Genomic DNA, 15,609 nt, shown 5'->3' with positions numbered 1-15,609 from the left:
TTTATGCATAGAGTTCCGAATCCATTTGGCATTTGATCCTATTTTCTAGGTAATCAAATATTCGACCGCGCGACTTGGTCGGTTCCTTCCAAGACGGAAACGTCCGCCAACAAGGCTTGGAGAAGATCGTGGTTTGGATGGAAAGACTTTCATCTATCCAGAAGCAGCTCGATCCAGGCACATATCTACACATACACAGATCATGGGATATGTGTACCCTTGGCCAGACCGCAGCAATCCAAAGTTGAGCCGCAATCTGCGAATCTATCTGCATCTTGAAAAGAAGTGAAGGAGGAGAAGATGATGAATTGACTTGACGGGGAACAAGTGGGTAGTGGCGCCATTTCCCGGGCACGAGCCGTTACATACACCGCCAACCCCTGGCTGCCTTTTGTGATTTGTATCGTATCGTAGAATACAATATGCAATGTGTGTGTGTGCAGCAGCCAGTAAGACAGCCGTATATCTGGCACAAGCTTTCCTGTCTTTGCACCCGGCTCTTCTCGCAATGGACGGGCTTCGATTCCAGCACCGCGCGCGGGAGGAAGAAGTTAGAACCAGGCACCAGAGTGGCTCGAGGTGGTGGTACAATTACCTATTAGCATGCGTCCAGTCCGCATGCATGGCTCGATGGGCAAGCTGTGCGCCCGCGTGCCCATTCTCGATCCTCCATTGAGCCCGGTAGCGAGATGAGAAGAAAGTTGCGACACCGATGGATCAAACGTCGCCCGTTGATTGGGTGGCTGTGGTCGAACACACCCATCAACCATCTTCACACTCGCCGAGGAGTCTACGGCTTTCAAGGCAAGGTTACTTTGGACAGGTGCAATTCAAAATTTGAAGGCGGAGGACCTGTGATGATGATGCCGCCCCACCTCAGCGGCGCCCCGTGTCGCAGACCGTTTCGCCAGGGGTCTCTGACACTCTAAAACGCACTTGGCGACTTGGAACGACTCGACCAATGTCGCAGAGGTTTCTTCCCATCTTTTGTGCGTGATTGCCTTGCTTCTTGCTTGCTTACCTATCAACCACCCATCGATCACTCGTACGTATCCACTCTTAAGCGCACTCGCTCAGATGAACAGAGCCAGCAACCAGTTCAAATGGCAGCCAGTCAGATCTGCTCTTTTTGACGTATTACCCGACTTCACCTACTCTCGGGTGCGCCCATATGGGACGTTTTCCCGCAGGGCTCCAGATTGCCCAAATGGTATATAGTTCGGTCCAAGCCTTGGGGAGGCCTGATATGGCGCGACAACCTGCCGAGTGAGGGTCCCCGTCGATTCGATCGGTCGAAGCCGGCCATGTACGGGAAAATGAGCAGCAGCGCAGCAACACCGAGTGAGACGGGGACGGCTCAAGTATATACTCCAATAGGTTGGTACTATGCAAGTTTTGTTTCCAGAGTCTTGGGATTCTAGATCCTGCAGTGGGAGGCCCTAAAGGAGGGGAAGGGGGAGAGGGAAGTGTCGGTCCCGTCCTGTGCCGTCCGTCATCTCCTAAAGTTGCCCTTTAGGAAAACGATCTGTGTTGAAGAAGTTCCTTCCTTCTTTGCTTCCATAGCTATTCTCCTTCTGACTACTATTCAGACAATCGCCAAGCAATACCTCCCTCGCCCCCTGAGCAGATCCCCTGCCTAAACTTGGCACAAGGCTAACCCGGCGCTTACAGCTTTGACTCACCTGCGTACACAGGCAAGATGGGCAAGGTATGCACGCATACATGAGAACAGACCGAAATCAAATCCAGCAAGACTGTTGTACCTCTTTGCCCATATCTAGATACGCCGCAGGATGTCCCGCGAGAGGAGACGCCGATGAAAGAACCAACAACCACATGGATGGCATGCGACTCTCCGGCAGCCGAGTCATACAGGCAATTATGGGCCAGCTCTCTGCAACATATCTGGTCGCAAGCAGGCGAATTTCTCCATGCCTGCTCCCCTTATCAGATACAAATGCCTGAAGCCTGAAGCCTGCGTCCTGTTATGGATGTGCGTAACCACCGCCGCCAAGTTTCAAGATCTCTACCCAATCGCATTCATCCTAAGCCGGCCTGTCAACCAAGCCCCCAGCAGTGTCATCCACTAGCTGCCGACACATCGTCTTGACTATTCTCGTCGCTAGCAAGGTGCCAGAAGTTCTTGACATGTTCCATACTTGGAAGTAGTGGCCCGATGACATCTGCTATCGCCCTCTGGACATCCTTCTTTCGAAACATGTTTATCACGCATGCGGCAGTCCGAATAATACCACGGGTAAGTCGAGGCTTAGTAATAATTACGAACTCCCTTCACATCTGCATCATATGGATGCTCACGATATATAACACGTGCAAGTGCTTCGGGGTATCCATTACATTGCTAGTTAGCAGCAGTCCAGTCTACCCAGACCGACCAACAGGACCAAGAGTTTCCGCCATACTAGGAAATAACAATGCATACATGTAGACTTCACGTATTAGGTCGACTACTGGTGCAACGCTGTCTTGATGACACCCATCCGCTTTCAGATTCTGTAATGATGCCTGCGACACCCAAACGTATTCTCATAATGCTTCTTTGCCGGCTTTCTTGACCTAGCTGCCGTGGCAAAACTAACCGATCCATCCCGCTCCAAGTAAACTCTGTTCGCGGTGATTCGCAAAGGAGACCCTGACCGTAAAACACGAAAGATGTATCAATGACGACGCCTGATAGTCCGATTTGTTGTAGCTCCACATAGAGAAGTGTTTATGCTCGATCCGCCGCAAACATGCAACGCCATCCTATCTCCAAGATGGCATCCCCATCACCGTTCCATGTCGATTCTCCTTAAATGGCGTACTTGCGAGTCCACTCCCGGGCCGTGGCCTCGTATCGCGGGCGGTCCGTCTTGTAGACATGTGCGATCTCAGGCACCAGAGGGTCATCGGGGTTGGGGTCCGTGAGCATGGAGCAGATGGAGAGGAGCACTGTTTCCCATGTTAGCATGTCGCAACACTAGCCTGGATTGTGACGGGGGTGGTTTTTACCTTTGCTGATTGTGAGCGCGGGACTCCACTGATCTCGCAGGATGTCTAGGCAGATGCTGCCGTTGGAGTTGATGTTGGGGTGGTAGATGCGGGTGGTGAAGTTGACCTTGGGGGCTTGAACGGGTAGTCTGTCGGGAAGTGGATGGCTAGGAAGAACACGCCGCCGGAGTATGGAGAGTCACCCTATTGATCAACAGTTAGCATCAGAGTCATGATAGCATATCGCCGAATATCAAGTCAAGCAGACTGGCTGTATGAACACGCCCTGCCTATTGAGGCCGACCGTGCCCACAAACCAGTAGCGACAGTGACAAAGGGCAGGAAAAGAGCGACAACTTACAGGACCCATGATTGTGGCTTGCCAGTGGAACTGCAAAAGAAACTCATAGTCAGTACGATATGCCCATAGTGGCGTCTGAGACCGCCGGTCGTGTGCTCGATAATCGTGGTCATGCGTGTCCAGCCTCTCGGGCTCTTATCGCGCGGCGGGGGCGGGTGGGTTGCCTACCAAATCTTCACCAACGGGTCCGGCAGAGCATGATGACGGAGGGTCACTGTAGAAACACAAAAATCAGCCAAAAGTTCGGGTCGGCGATGTAGCCCCAGATTCCCGCAGCGAAAAAAAAGGCATATTTCTTGACGATGCATCCAAGTACGCCCGCCTAACATGGATGCATCATCGCGACGAGTGTGCAGAGGGAATGCCAGATGGCTTTACCCCTCCCCAGCAGAAGCGCCCCACCATTGGCTATCTGCCTCTTGCCTCGCGGGCGGGAAATAGCCACCAACGGCTGCAGGATTCTTGGAAAAGGAGCAGAATGATCGACGTACCGGCCCAGGTCTGTGAGTTCCTTGTTGATGCGCTTCAAGGCCATTGTGATGAAGTGCGGTGTGGTTGTGTTGTGGTGTTGTTGTGCAAGAGTGTCCTAGACCGTCTCTTTGCCGTCGGGTATCGAGGCTGTGCGATGGCTGGGTTTTATACGGTCAGCAACCAAGAATGGAATGCGGGAGAAAAAGATGGATGGGGCGAAGTGAACAGGAGACTGGTGGTCTTTTGTGTAAGGGGGAAAAAGGACCAGGAGAGCCAACTGGCGCTGCGTGCACACACTCACGCACACACAAGCAGCGAACAAAGGATTGAAGGGAACAAGACAAGCGAGTCAGTAGACTTTGGGCTTGGGCTTGGGTATGTAGGTAAGCAGGCGGGCGGGTGGACAAACCAGCAGGAAGGGCTTTCGAAGTCGTCGGGTGACTAAGAAGGCAGGCGATGTGGTTGGTATGGATTATTATGGCTGGATGTGTCCCAGGGCAAAAAGATGTAGTTGGAGTCGGGAGTGGTAGAAGTCTGAAATCGAGGGCGGGGTGAAAGGGGATAAAGGGAAGGCAGAATATTACTCCCCTCTCTGGTAAACTGCTTATGTAGGGGGCCACGGCCACTGACTGACTTACCTTGGGCTATTTGGTCTGGTGGATTGGTTGATCCAAAGGATGACACTGACCACTGCGCTGTGTGCACTAGTTACTGGGTTACCGTTACCAACTTGAATGTACAACTTGAACGAACGAACACCGACCAAGATTCCGCCTGGGGTGACTGATGACTGTAGGTCAAGAGGCAGGTCAAGTAGAGGTGAGCGATTGAATGCAATGCATGCACCAGACTGGATTCGCCTGCCCGGTAAAATCTGGGTTGGGCTGGGTCTGATTGACGGATTGCTGGGCAACAACTTCTGCGTGGCCAGCTCTCAGGCTCTGCTTGGCTCCAGCCTCAGGCGGTCATTCCACCCTCTCAGGCAGAGAGGCAGGAAAGAGCGGCCCCGGCGCAGGCCAGCGCAGCCCATCAGTGGCTGGCCACCCTTAGCCAGGGCCCCAGTTGCTGGCCTGCTAACCTGCTAACCAACCTACTTGCTGATTAGCCCCTGTGGAACGAACGTGGAACGTGGATCAGAATCAATGTTGTCTACATGTACATACATACACAGCTAAACAGCCCGTCGCCCATGATTCATTCAAGCACCGCCTAGGTTAGAGCTTAGGTTCACTTCTTAGATCCGCGAGTCGCCGCCCCAGCTGAACCAGCAGTTGACCGAACGATCCGTCTGGAGTAGAAGCATCCCCCCTTCCGCCCCATGCATTGCCACCGACAAGGTGCTGTTTTCGCTTTAATAAGACCCCTTTCTCCTGTCTCGTTGGCATGGCATATCTGCACATACATGCTCATGTGGGTGTAGCCAAGCAGGCACGCACGCGGCCGGCCGGCGAACTGGCGGGAGTGGGAGGGTCGCATTACACAACTGCGCTGCCTTGCCCCATGCATGGCGGGGACGTCCAGGCGGCAAAGCAAGGTTTTAATTCGGTGGCCAATCAGTCACACCCCAAGCCGCCCAGGGGCCATGCCGAAGGCTGGCAGCGAGCGATCTTGGGAATCGACCGCATTCACGATACCAGCCCGGCATACTCGGATAGTCACCTACATGCAGCTATTTAGGTGCTTGCTCGGCAATTTCCAGAATGCCCGCACACCTAGCAGTAACCCGGTCCTGCCGAATGGGCTGCAACCTACGTGCATGCGGTTGCTTTCTCTTAACGATGACGCCATAGTTCACGATAACGATATCCTATATAGATCGCAGGGGATTTACAGCACCTGGTCTTCTACGTATGCGTGGCAGCTAGCCGGCATTGCTCCGGGTGTAGGTACTGTGGTTATATTTCTTTATTTAAATATTTTACTAGAAATTTCGAGGACGTATACAAGTCATCTACACAAAGGCCTGGAGGCCCGTGATAGCCCTTCCCAGGATCAAACCTATTATCGGATACATGTATCAGCTGACAGCTCGCCATTCCTACATGAACACGAGACGGAGGCGGTAAAGGTAGCAGGAAGGGGGCAAAGAAAAAAGGAGAAAAAACTTACTGTGAATATCGCTCTGTCCCTCGTACGTCTGCGTGACAAACAAGTTCGCCACGTGCCGCCCAATGCCGTACTCGTCGCTCACGGCATTGCCGCCAAACACCTCCTGCAGCACGCGCACATTGCTCAGCGCGCGATCGCAGTTCTGCCGCTTAATCATCGAAATCATCTCCGGCGTCGCCTTGCCCTCATCTTTCAGGCGGCCCACTTGAATGGCCGCCAGCGTGCCGTACGCCGCGTCCGTCACGGCGTCGGCCAGCTTCTTCTGCACCAGCTGGTATTTGGCGATGGGGTTATTCTTGAACTGCCGCCGCTCCAGCGCGTACGCCCGCGTCCGCGCGATGCAGTCCTCGAGCGCGCCCATGGTCCCCAGCGCGATGCCGTACCGCGCGCTGTTGAGGCACGTAAACGGGCCCGACAAGCCTTCCACGTCCGGGAACATGTTCGCCTCGGGCACCGGGCAGTTGTCCATCTGGATCATGCCCGTGATGCTCGCCCGCAGCCCGTTCTTGTTCTTGATCGCCGGCGTTTCGAGCGTGCCGGCCGGGCAGTCCTTCCGCTCCACCAGGAACCCGCGGATCTTGCCCGTCTCGTGGAACTTGGCCCACACCATCAGCACGTTGGCTATGGGGCTGTTGGTGATCCAGGTCTTTGCCCCGTTCAGCACCAGGTATCCCTTCTTCGTTGGGTGAGGTCGCGCTGTCGTCTCCATGGAACCGGGATCACTGCCGTGGTTGGGCTCGGTCAATCCAAAGCAGCCGAGCATTTTACCTTTGGCCATCTTGGGAAGGAACTTCTGCTTTTGCTCTTCGGTGCCAAACTCATGAATGCCGCCCATAACAAGTGACGATTGTACAGACATGCCGGATCGGTAACCGCTGTCGACTCGTTCGACTGCTCGAGTGATAAGACCCGACGCTACCGTGCTGACGCCAGCGCATCCGTAGCCTTCGAGGTTGGAGCCGAGTAGGCCCAGCTCGCCCATTTCCGAGAGGATCTTGGCATCGTAGTTCTCGTTTCGGTATGCCTCTGTATAGCAGAGCATAGTCAGTATGAGGCATCAAACGCGGGGTTCGTCGATTTGGCAATTAGAAAACTGACCAAGTACACGAGGCAACATCCTCTCCTGGCAATACCGCTCCGCTGTTTCCGAAATAGCCAATTCATCTTCAGTCAATAAGCTCTTGCTGGCGAGGGGATCTTCCCAATCGAAGGCCGGGTGGCTCGCCGAGGCATAGCTTCTGGCAGCACGGCATTGTCTAAATGACGTGGTGAGTGGCCTTGCGCATCGTCGAACAGCGGGTCGGAACATTGTGGCTTCCTCGAACTCACTCCGGCGGGTCGATAAGAAGCGAGTTTGTGTGTGGGTGTTCTACATCGCCAAGTTTTAAAGACGTCGGCAGGAATCCTTTCGAGGTTCGAGTTGCCGAGGTCGGGCAGTTCTGGGGTAACTTAGCCCATTGCCGCGAAAACCGACGGCAAGCGGGGATCCGCCAATATCCGGGAATCTTCGACCAGGCACCCGGCGACAGAACGGCGTTCGTCCGCACCGATTTCAGTAGCGCCAAAATACAACGATTTACTTTTGACTTTACCTTACTGCTGCCTCCATTCAACATATGGTTGCTCTCTTCTTGTCTGGAAGTGTAGCACGGTGGGCAATGAAACATACGGTCGGTGAGGAGTTCTCATCTAGAAATGCCTTGTATTCATGTGTAGGATGCAAGCGTAAAGCAAGCTCGAGGTCATCAATTGCCTTTCCCCTTTGTACTTTGCTCTGCCTCGCTTTCACTTGAGTCCACAGGTTCCATCACAAGTACTTTACCACTGGTGGTCTGCCTCACCAGCGGTAGTAGCCTCTTGGAGGGTACATCAATCTCGAGGCTATGCCTCGAGCCACAATCTGGCGGACAGAAGGGATCAGAGTTTCCTGGTTCTCCCCTGTCTCTGCCCATGTGTCAGGATGACAGGGTCTGCTGCACTGATCCTTAGCAGTTTCGTCAGTGGTTCTCTCTTTGGTAGAAGTCGAATCAGCGATGGCACCTCTTTGCTCCGCCCGCATGGGGATTGATGCCACCAACGGAGGCTCAGAGACCATGATAGGTGGGTGGGAGCTGGTGGTCCTGCTAATTCGTGGTCTGGCATAAAGTGTGCGATTTTGGTGCAAAGAAATCGCGTCTGCAAGGGAGTGAATATGCATCACTTCGTCCCGTTGAGCAGTTCCCGTTGACCCCTCACCAACATTGGGAGAGGTTGTGCCTTGCGTGGCCGGTGCAGACCGGGTAACTCTAGACGCTGGTAGGCTTTGCTCACTCCTACCATTACGGTGGATCTTGAGTGGCTGCGGTACGAGGCGGCGCAGCTCACTGTCGGCCGGTTCGAATAAGGCATCACTTTTAGGAGGGCTGTGCAATTGACGACTGGTAGACTCTGCGGTTCCCAGCTCTTCTGTCGTTGTGACCTCGGACAGTCGACTGCGTGTCTTTGCTCTACGTCTCTGTTCCCTCCTCAACGGAAAAAGAGGCGAGTAGGGAGCCTCGTGTTGGTCAGATATCGATCCGGCCGTACTTGTAGGACCGCTGTGTGCCGTGCCCATTGACGACAAACGGTCGAGCTCTGATGCTGCGATCATTGTACCAGTCATTGCTAAGAGGTCTACATTACCCCTCGTTGAATTTGTGGGAGTACCGCCTGTCTCGGGGGTGTTGAACAATGGTGTCTCCGAACCTGAAGAGGGATGAACATCGGCCGATTCTCGAGCACGGAGTCGACGCTCCTTACCCTCCAGGGGAACTGGGAAGTCGGAACGGATGGAGTAACTTGAGGAGGATTGGCGAAATCTTTTTCCGAGCGAACGTAAACCCCGAGACATCGCTTGTCGCATTGAGAGCCGTGTCTTATTGGCTGGCTTCTCTGATCCGTCACCATGCAACGACTGCCCATTGCTGGGAAGACCCTGTAGTTGGTGTCAACACGTCTGGCCTGTGCATAGATGAGTGTCAATCCTGACCTGAGAATCTGTGTCTTGAAAACAGTCAAATGGTGCCTTATGCAACTCAGGGCAAGATTTGAGAGCGTATGACTTGAAGGTATGAAGCTGGGCATGGTGTTGAGTCACTTTGGGACAATCTTCTGCATCATTATCGTGGTTTCCGACGTCACCGTCTTCGTCGTCGACAGCCAAGTCCAAAGAGAACAACCCAATGGCGTGCTTGTGGGTATTAGCATCAGGTCTTGAAACTTCTGACACGTCATGTGCCCGGCGTGGTTTGTGCTTGAGCCAGTTGTTTTCCTAGTCAACGGACCCAGGCGTAATTGAGTCGATATATTTTGATTCTTGGTGTCTGGTACCATCTGCCCTCGACCACGGAAAGCTCTTGTTGGGTTTGATAGAAGGTTTCGGATTGTCAATGTCGTCATGAGGGCTAGCAGGGCCGTCAAGACCAGATCCCATGCGCGTGGTCCTACTCCCCCAGCTTATTATCAGCCAAGTGCGATCGACGGACGGTGGGGTATCATCGGTGATGCTACGCAGCCACGATGATATGATATCGTCTTGGTCAATACAGCCCCAGTGTACAGCCGCATTGTATGGGACAGGCTGTCTTAGTGGAACTGGTGAAAGTGATGGAGCCACTGCGGCCGTTGAAGTATTGCTATCGATTGGGCTCAGAGGACGCGGCGTGAATTCAGCATCGGAACTCTTGGTGCGGCTGGTAAAGAGGCAGTGCTGGCCAAGGTAGGCCTGACTACCCCCATCTAGGACACCCAAGTCAACGAACTGGCAGTTGGGGTAGTGACTGGCGTAGACTTACCGAGTTGTGACGAAGGTGTGCAGGAGGTCTTATCACTGGTAATCTCATTCTCGGTGGCCAGGTTGTTGCTCCGGGACGTTGGCCGCTTGCTCAGCATGCTGTGGGAGGATGGGAGCACGTTCGCCTGTCTTCTTGCTGGGGAAGCAGGAGGCAAACCACTTCTTGACGGACTTGGCGAATTTGGAGGCCTTGCGGGCAATGCAGTAAGAGAAGTATTTCAGGGTCAGACGAGCACGGGTGATAAAGGATACCATGGCTGGAGGTGGGAAGTATAGTGAAGTTACAGAGTTACAGAGATACAAATATGATGAAGGTCGAGGTTGGATAGGTTGGATTGCAAAATGAAAACGTGAGGGAACTATTGGACTACATCAGGTGGACTTCAAATCTCGACAACTAAAGGCTTCCTGCAATACGCGGTTGTAAGGCAGGCACGAGTCCGGCGGAGTTAGGCACATCATTGATGGACGTGACGATTGGCCAGCTCGGCAGTGGTTGTCGTGCTTTCCATCGATCCTTTCAGGAAAGCGTTACGGGAAGCGAAACGCATGCACCGCAGCAATGTTTTCAGATATCAGCAACCGTGCACACAAACAAACCAAAGATCCATTGATCAGATATCCTAATGTTATGCGTTCTGAGGATTTCAACAGCTATGTATGTGTAGCTATATCCATGAGAATCGCCTCATACTACCCACGTCAGAAGTAGGTATTCGAGGCACTGGTAGATTCAGAAAATCCCATCACCGTCTGTAAACCCATCCTTCCTTTCCCGCCTTGACAAGCATTCCACGAAACCTCAACTGCCTAACATATTATGTAGGTGGCACCTTTACCCAAGGTCAATGTTTCCGCCTCTTCCACCACGAATCCTGGTAGTACCGCTTACCTGTGCCGTAGCAAATTGGTGCCTGGGACGCCATGACGTATGTCTGTTGTTGTTGTTGTTGCGGAACTGTGTAGAGCGTGCCCGTCGTGTGGGTGGGCGTCATGAACGTTGTCCCATATTGGGGAAAAGATGTGGTTTGGTAATGCTGAAACTGAGGAACGTAGTACGACGACATCTTAGAGCTTTCGCGAACGGGACAAATATGTGAGGTGGATGGGTATTTTGTGATGAGTATCGAGTTGATGATGCAGTACTGCAGTAATTGGTGGAAGTGCTTGTCTGTGTGCCTAAAAGCAAGAGTTTATAGACAGGAAGACCCATTGCTTTTATAGGCCAGCAAAAGTACCGAGCCTCGAGGAAGCACCTCGTGATCTTGCATGGTTACGGCTGCTGTAGTCCTGGAGAGAAATACACTCAACTGAGGACAAGATGACGGAGCGTGAGATATCGTTGCTTGTATTGTGTCCAGCAACATGCGTCCATCGACGAAAGGTTGTGGTGACGCAGAGTCAAGCAGTGACTTGAGTTGATCAGCAATCATACTCAGTGATACTCCTTCCTCCAGTCATACAACTAATCAAAACCCAAAAACAACGCAGTCGTGTTTCGTTTCTCATGGTATCATACTATCTGCCACAACGCAGATGACCTCAGGGTTACACTACTCAGACTATACGTGACGCAGAAATAAATGAGCTATACTAGGATCCCTGAAGGCATCTAGTTCAAACTATCCACCTCCTTCTGGCCCAACAAAGCAAAATTGAATATCGAAAGCCCATCCTCCATGGTGTTGTACAACAAACCATCCTCAACTCAACGTCCCAATCCAAACAAATTCTTATAAATCATTCCCAACCCAAACCCCCTCAAACCACCACCTCCTCCGTCCGCCCCAAAACCCACAACCAATAAGCAATCTCCGGCTGATGCACCACATGCCCCCCGCTCCCCGTCGTCGTCCCCGGCGGCGCCACCGTCACCCTCTCCCTGCGCTCCACCCTCCAGAACCGCCGGGGGTCGGGAAAGCCCCATTCCAGCAACTCCTCGTCAACCCCCTCATCACCCACCTTCGTGTTGTCGCCGCCGCCGTCACTATCCAAAAACGAAAACCGGTCGTCCGAGTACGAGATCGCGCACCACCGGCCCGTGCGCGGCGGCGTGAGGACCGCCATGTGCACCGCGAGGAGGGGCACCGGCTGCACCAGTTCCGTCGTCTCCGTCTCCGTCTTCTCGTCGTCGTCATCGTTGCCCGTCTGCTTCTGCGCGTCGCGGGGCGATACAAAGGGTAGGCGCACGGGAATATCCTCGGTGATCGAGATGGCGTCGCACGTGCTCTTATCCGCCACCACGTCAAAGTAAAAAGTCCCATCATCGCCACCATCTGCAGAAGAGGCGTTGCCGTCCTGGCAAACCCTCCCGCTCGCCAGCCTAGCGATGGACTCCGCATCCAACAAATCCGCCGTCTCCCATCGCATGCCCACGTCACTACCACCACCACCACTCCCATCAGGCGTAGTCGCCGAAAGAGCTGCCGCCTCGCGCCGCCGGCACTTCTGCACCGCGGTCGCCGAGTAGTCCACATTGGTGACCTGGCGGGGCTCGCGACCAGATCGCGGAGCTGGAACGAGAGGTCGGACGAGCCGCAGCCGATGTGCAGGATCTGCGGCGCGCAGCTGCCGTTCGCGCCTTGGCTCCGGTGGCGGGACGACAGCGCCTCGCGGATCACGGCGTTCAGACTGTCGGCCGGCAGCAGCCATTCGTAGTTGTCCTCGTGCTGGAACCTGGTGTCCCAGTAGTCCTTTGTCCCGTACGAGGGTGGCATGGTTGTTGGTTACCCGTCAACTTGATTGTTCTGCGTAATGCCGGAGCGTCTCGTGACGCTGGCTATTAGGGGTACAAAAACAAAAACAAAAGTTTCAAGGGAGAAGAATATGGGGCTAGAGTAGCGATAGGTTTACCAGGGGCTGCCGGCCACGAAAAGGGGCAATGGCCAAACCATTGAATGAACGAAGCTCTCTCTGCTCGACCGTAATGAAATGCCCCAGAAAGCACCTGGCCCTCAAACTCGGCTTCTTGCGGACTGGTAAGGTTGTACGAAGGAACGCATTTCGGATGGGAAAAAAATGGTCACGGACCGATTACTTGTAGAAATTTTGGCCCTTCGTCGGCTGATCTCCCCACCATGGCGGCCAATTAGCAGCTAATCCGTTCTTGTTGTTTTCTCCATCAGGCGCATGGATATGGCCTCTACAAACAAAAGGCGTATGGGAAACGGAGATATCTCGACGACTCGCCCAAAAGGTTCGTATCAGATTATGGATAACTATTTCCAGATGTAGTAATATGCTTTCGCTACAAGATTGGTTTCGTTAGGGTATCTCGAAAGCACCATAATAATATTCCCACGCTTCCAACCCAACCCCAAGTGTTTTTCTTTTCTTTTTCTTCTTCATCCCAAAAATTCCCTTGTTTCCCTCCGTTTGCGTGCTTGTTGTATATATGTATTATGGCAAGGGCACATACCCAATATTCTTCCAGTCCTTACCGTCGAACCAGACCTCCTTGAGCCTGCCCGTCCCCTTCTCCTGGAAGAAACACCGATTCAGGTTCTGTTCCTTAGAGACGTTGATGCCGGACTGGTCCCACGAGCCCTGCGTGGCGCATGCGACATCGGTGCCCGGCTCCGCATCACCCAGCGCATCGTACGTCTGGGGCCCCTGCCAGCCCGCCTTATCATCGTCCTGCCAGACGACCTGGACCGTGTCCTTGTCGTCCACGTACAAGATGTACGTGTTCATCTTGCTGGCGTCGTAGGCGCGGCCGACGGTGAACCCGGCCAGGGGCGAGCCCTCGGGTATCGCGGGCAGCTCCCCGAGAGCCTTGGCGCCCTGGTTCCATGGCAGGTTGTCGCTCCGGATGTCGCCACCGCTCTTGATGTTGTCGTTGGTACCCGCGGCGAACCGCCCCGACTGGGCGTCGCGGTAGATAAACCCGGCGGGATCAATGTACTTCTGCGCCAGCGGCAGCATGACCACAGGCGTGTTCTTGACGCCCATCGCGTTCATGCTGGTCTCGTTCACCCACCACGGAGCTGACAAGTTGGCAGAATTCTGCCCCAGCATGCGCGTGTAGCGGAGCTTGTCGTCCGCATCTTGTGACAAGACGTAAGGGAAGTAGACGGCAATCTTGGAATCCGGCCCGACCTGGATGGGATAATCATTCATGCTCCCCCGGGCACCTTTAGCCCCGATCTTCTTGCCCTCCAGATCAAACTTCTGGCAGCGGATGATCGAACTGGAGTCGAGATACATCAACTCCCAGTTCCACTATAGGGGTAGACAGTTAGCTTAGTCCGGGAACCTCATTGAGTCATCTCAGCGGGCATAGGATAAGTTCTTGACTTACGACATTGCTGCTGAGGTACACCCTGCCGCTATCGCGCCATTCTTCATAGGCGCATAGTCCAGAGTATCCAAGGCCACGGCGCTGGTCCAATTCTTGTCTTCGCTCGTGTTCTCGACGAACCGCAAGACATCGTCGGGGCCTTGATAAAATAGCCTCAATGTGTAGTTTGTGTGCGTATTATCGCGCCACGCAGTCGCGGCGAGTTTGGAGTGCATCCTGAGCGACTTTGGTGGTGCTATACTGTCCTCCGAAGAACCCCCGCCGGGCCTGGCAGAGCTGACGAGGATGGTCTTGCTGCCGCCTGGCTTTCTTGTGGTAACTTCCTGCTGCCTAGGACTCCACCTATCACCGCACCGGCGACGACCACAAGTGCTATAACTCCGCACACCCATAGCAACCAGGGCCGTCGTCTCCATGCCGGGGTCTTCGGTGTTACCATCGCTGTCGCTTCATGCTTGTTGGGCCACATTTCAGAGCTTCCGGTCGTGCTCAGGGCTGGTTTTGCATAGTGAACAGGATGCAAGCCAAGGTGTATACCCGCCTGCATCGTAACAGCTTCCGGCAAGGACCCATCCCCAGAAGGTGTGGCCTGGTAGTTGTGCTGCTGATTCTGGAATCCCCAGGCGTCTTGATTTGACGATGGAAATGCAGACCATTGCGCAGAAGGTTGCTGTGACTGAGACGACAAGGGCCATTGGTGACCCTGAACGCCGGCATGATCTACACCATGAGGAAACTGCTGCTGTTGTTGTTGGTCTTGCTGATAGTGTTGTTGGTCTTGCTGATAGTGTTGTTGGTCTTGCTGGTACTGTTGTTGATAATGTTGGTCAATAGACTGCAGTCCCTGCGAAGCGTACTCATCCACCTGTACAGCCTGCCCCGTGGAGAGAAAAACCGGTGGAGGCCGTAGCGTGCTGCGCGTCCCGTATAGCCCGGGCAGATCCTGGTGTGAGTGCTTCTGCTCGTCCGGCACTAACTGCAGACCCGGGGCGGCTGCATTCTCGTCCCGCTGTGGAGGCACCTCGAGTCCCGACTGGACTGGGGCCGTCCGCAGGGTCCCCAACGGGAAATAGTACTTGTTCGTGTCGAACAAGGGATCCTCCTCCCTCGACGACGACATGCTGAAATGTTATGTGAATAACGACCGTAACTGCGGCTATGCCGCGTATATTTTGCTGGCGCAGATACGACTGATGAAAGGTTTTGGGGGAGTAAGCTGTCGAAGAAAAAGTTAACGTGTTTTCAGTCTAATCTTACTACTTACTCCTAGGACCGCGGGATGGCCTGCGTGCATCAAACGGGTTGCCGGACTAGAGTGATGGGGGCGCTCTGTAAGATTTTAGTGTCGATGTCTGTAATTATAGCTCTGTTGATTGGCTGGTAAGCGCAAAAGTGGAATGGCCAAGAGCCTTTAGTCCCTATTGGGCTCATAGAATCTCCAAATATAGTCCTTGCACTGCCGGCCTGCAGGGCTGGACGCTTACCAGACACACTTGGCATGCACGCTTCGTATAGAGATGCAGGGGGCTAAAGGGGGCCAGCGTCGCACGATGCATGCATCGCGTA

At 53.9% G+C, this 15,609-nt stretch overlaps 6 protein-coding genes across 6 annotated transcripts; all 6 read right to left on the bottom strand.

Annotated features, from left to right (window-relative positions):
• Positions 1–2,808: 2,808 nt before the first annotated feature.
• Positions 2,809–3,927, bottom strand: PG997_003359 (ubiquitin-conjugating enzyme E2-16 kDa). The gene is made up of 4 exons (XM_066807674.1): positions 3,844–3,927; positions 3,353–3,382; positions 3,013–3,140; positions 2,809–2,952 (listed from the first exon to the last, which is right to left on the bottom strand). Exons 1-4 carry the CDS (start codon positions 3,885–3,887, stop codon positions 2,813–2,815), a joined length of 342 nt encoding a protein of 113 aa, XP_066671292.1. The 5' UTR covers positions 3,888–3,927; the 3' UTR covers positions 2,809–2,812.
• Positions 3,928–5,774: 1,847 nt separating this feature from the next.
• Positions 5,775–7,241, bottom strand: PG997_003358 (uncharacterized protein; the record flags this gene model as incomplete). The annotated part of the gene is made up of 3 exons (XM_066807673.1): positions 5,775–5,821; positions 5,933–6,958; positions 7,031–7,241. 3 exons carry the CDS (start codon positions 7,239–7,241, stop codon positions 5,775–5,777), a joined length of 1,284 nt encoding a protein of 427 aa, XP_066671291.1.
• A 2,547-nt stretch (positions 7,242–9,788) lies between these two features.
• On the bottom strand, positions 9,789–9,998 carry PG997_003357 (uncharacterized protein; the record flags this gene model as incomplete). Its single annotated transcript, XM_066807672.1, has 1 exon — positions 9,789–9,998. One exon carries the CDS (start codon positions 9,996–9,998, stop codon positions 9,789–9,791), a length of 210 nt encoding a protein of 69 aa, XP_066671290.1.
• A 1,506-nt stretch (positions 9,999–11,504) lies between these two features.
• Positions 11,505–12,460, bottom strand: PG997_003356 (uncharacterized protein; the record flags this gene model as incomplete). The annotated part of the gene is given in 2 exon segments (XM_066807671.1): positions 11,505–12,227; positions 12,245–12,460. 2 exon segments carry the CDS (start codon positions 12,458–12,460, stop codon positions 11,505–11,507), a joined length of 939 nt encoding a protein of 312 aa, XP_066671289.1.
• A 682-nt stretch (positions 12,461–13,142) lies between these two features.
• Positions 13,143–14,258, bottom strand: PG997_003355 (uncharacterized protein; the record flags this gene model as incomplete). Its single annotated transcript, XM_066807670.1, has 2 exons — positions 13,143–13,932; positions 14,044–14,258. 2 exons carry the CDS (start codon positions 14,256–14,258, stop codon positions 13,143–13,145), a joined length of 1,005 nt encoding a protein of 334 aa, XP_066671288.1.
• Positions 14,259–14,278: 20 nt separating this feature from the next.
• PG997_003354 (uncharacterized protein) lies at positions 14,279–15,163 on the bottom strand (the record flags this gene model as incomplete). The annotated part of the gene is made up of 1 exon (XM_066807669.1): positions 14,279–15,163. One exon carries the CDS (start codon positions 15,161–15,163, stop codon positions 14,279–14,281), a length of 885 nt encoding a protein of 294 aa, XP_066671287.1.
• Between the last annotated feature and the right edge of the window lie 446 nt (positions 15,164–15,609).

Source organism: Apiospora hydei (genome assembly GCF_038363865.1).
Source record: "Apiospora hydei strain CBS 114990 chromosome Unknown utg000004l_segment0_segment0, whole genome shotgun sequence".
Classification (NCBI taxonomy): domain Eukaryota; kingdom Fungi; phylum Ascomycota; class Sordariomycetes; order Amphisphaeriales; family Apiosporaceae; genus Apiospora; species Apiospora hydei.
Note: the sequence above shows the minus strand (reverse complement) of the source record. Positions and strands in the feature narration are given on the sequence as shown.

Bases quoted from the DNA above. Each gene is read 5' to 3' on its own strand.
- PG997_003359 (XM_066807674.1), bottom strand. From the start codon at position 3,887: ATGGCCTTGAAGCGCATCAACAAGGAACTCACAGACCTGGGCCG. The intron at 3,141-3,352 runs GTAAGTTGTCGC...ACTTCCCGACAG, and splicing joins AAGCCACAATCATGGGTCCT to ACTACCCGTTCAAGCCCCCA. The intron at 2,953-3,012 runs GTAAAAACCACC...CATGGGAAACAG, and splicing joins CGCGCTCACAATCAGCAAAG to TGCTCCTCTCCATCTGCTCC.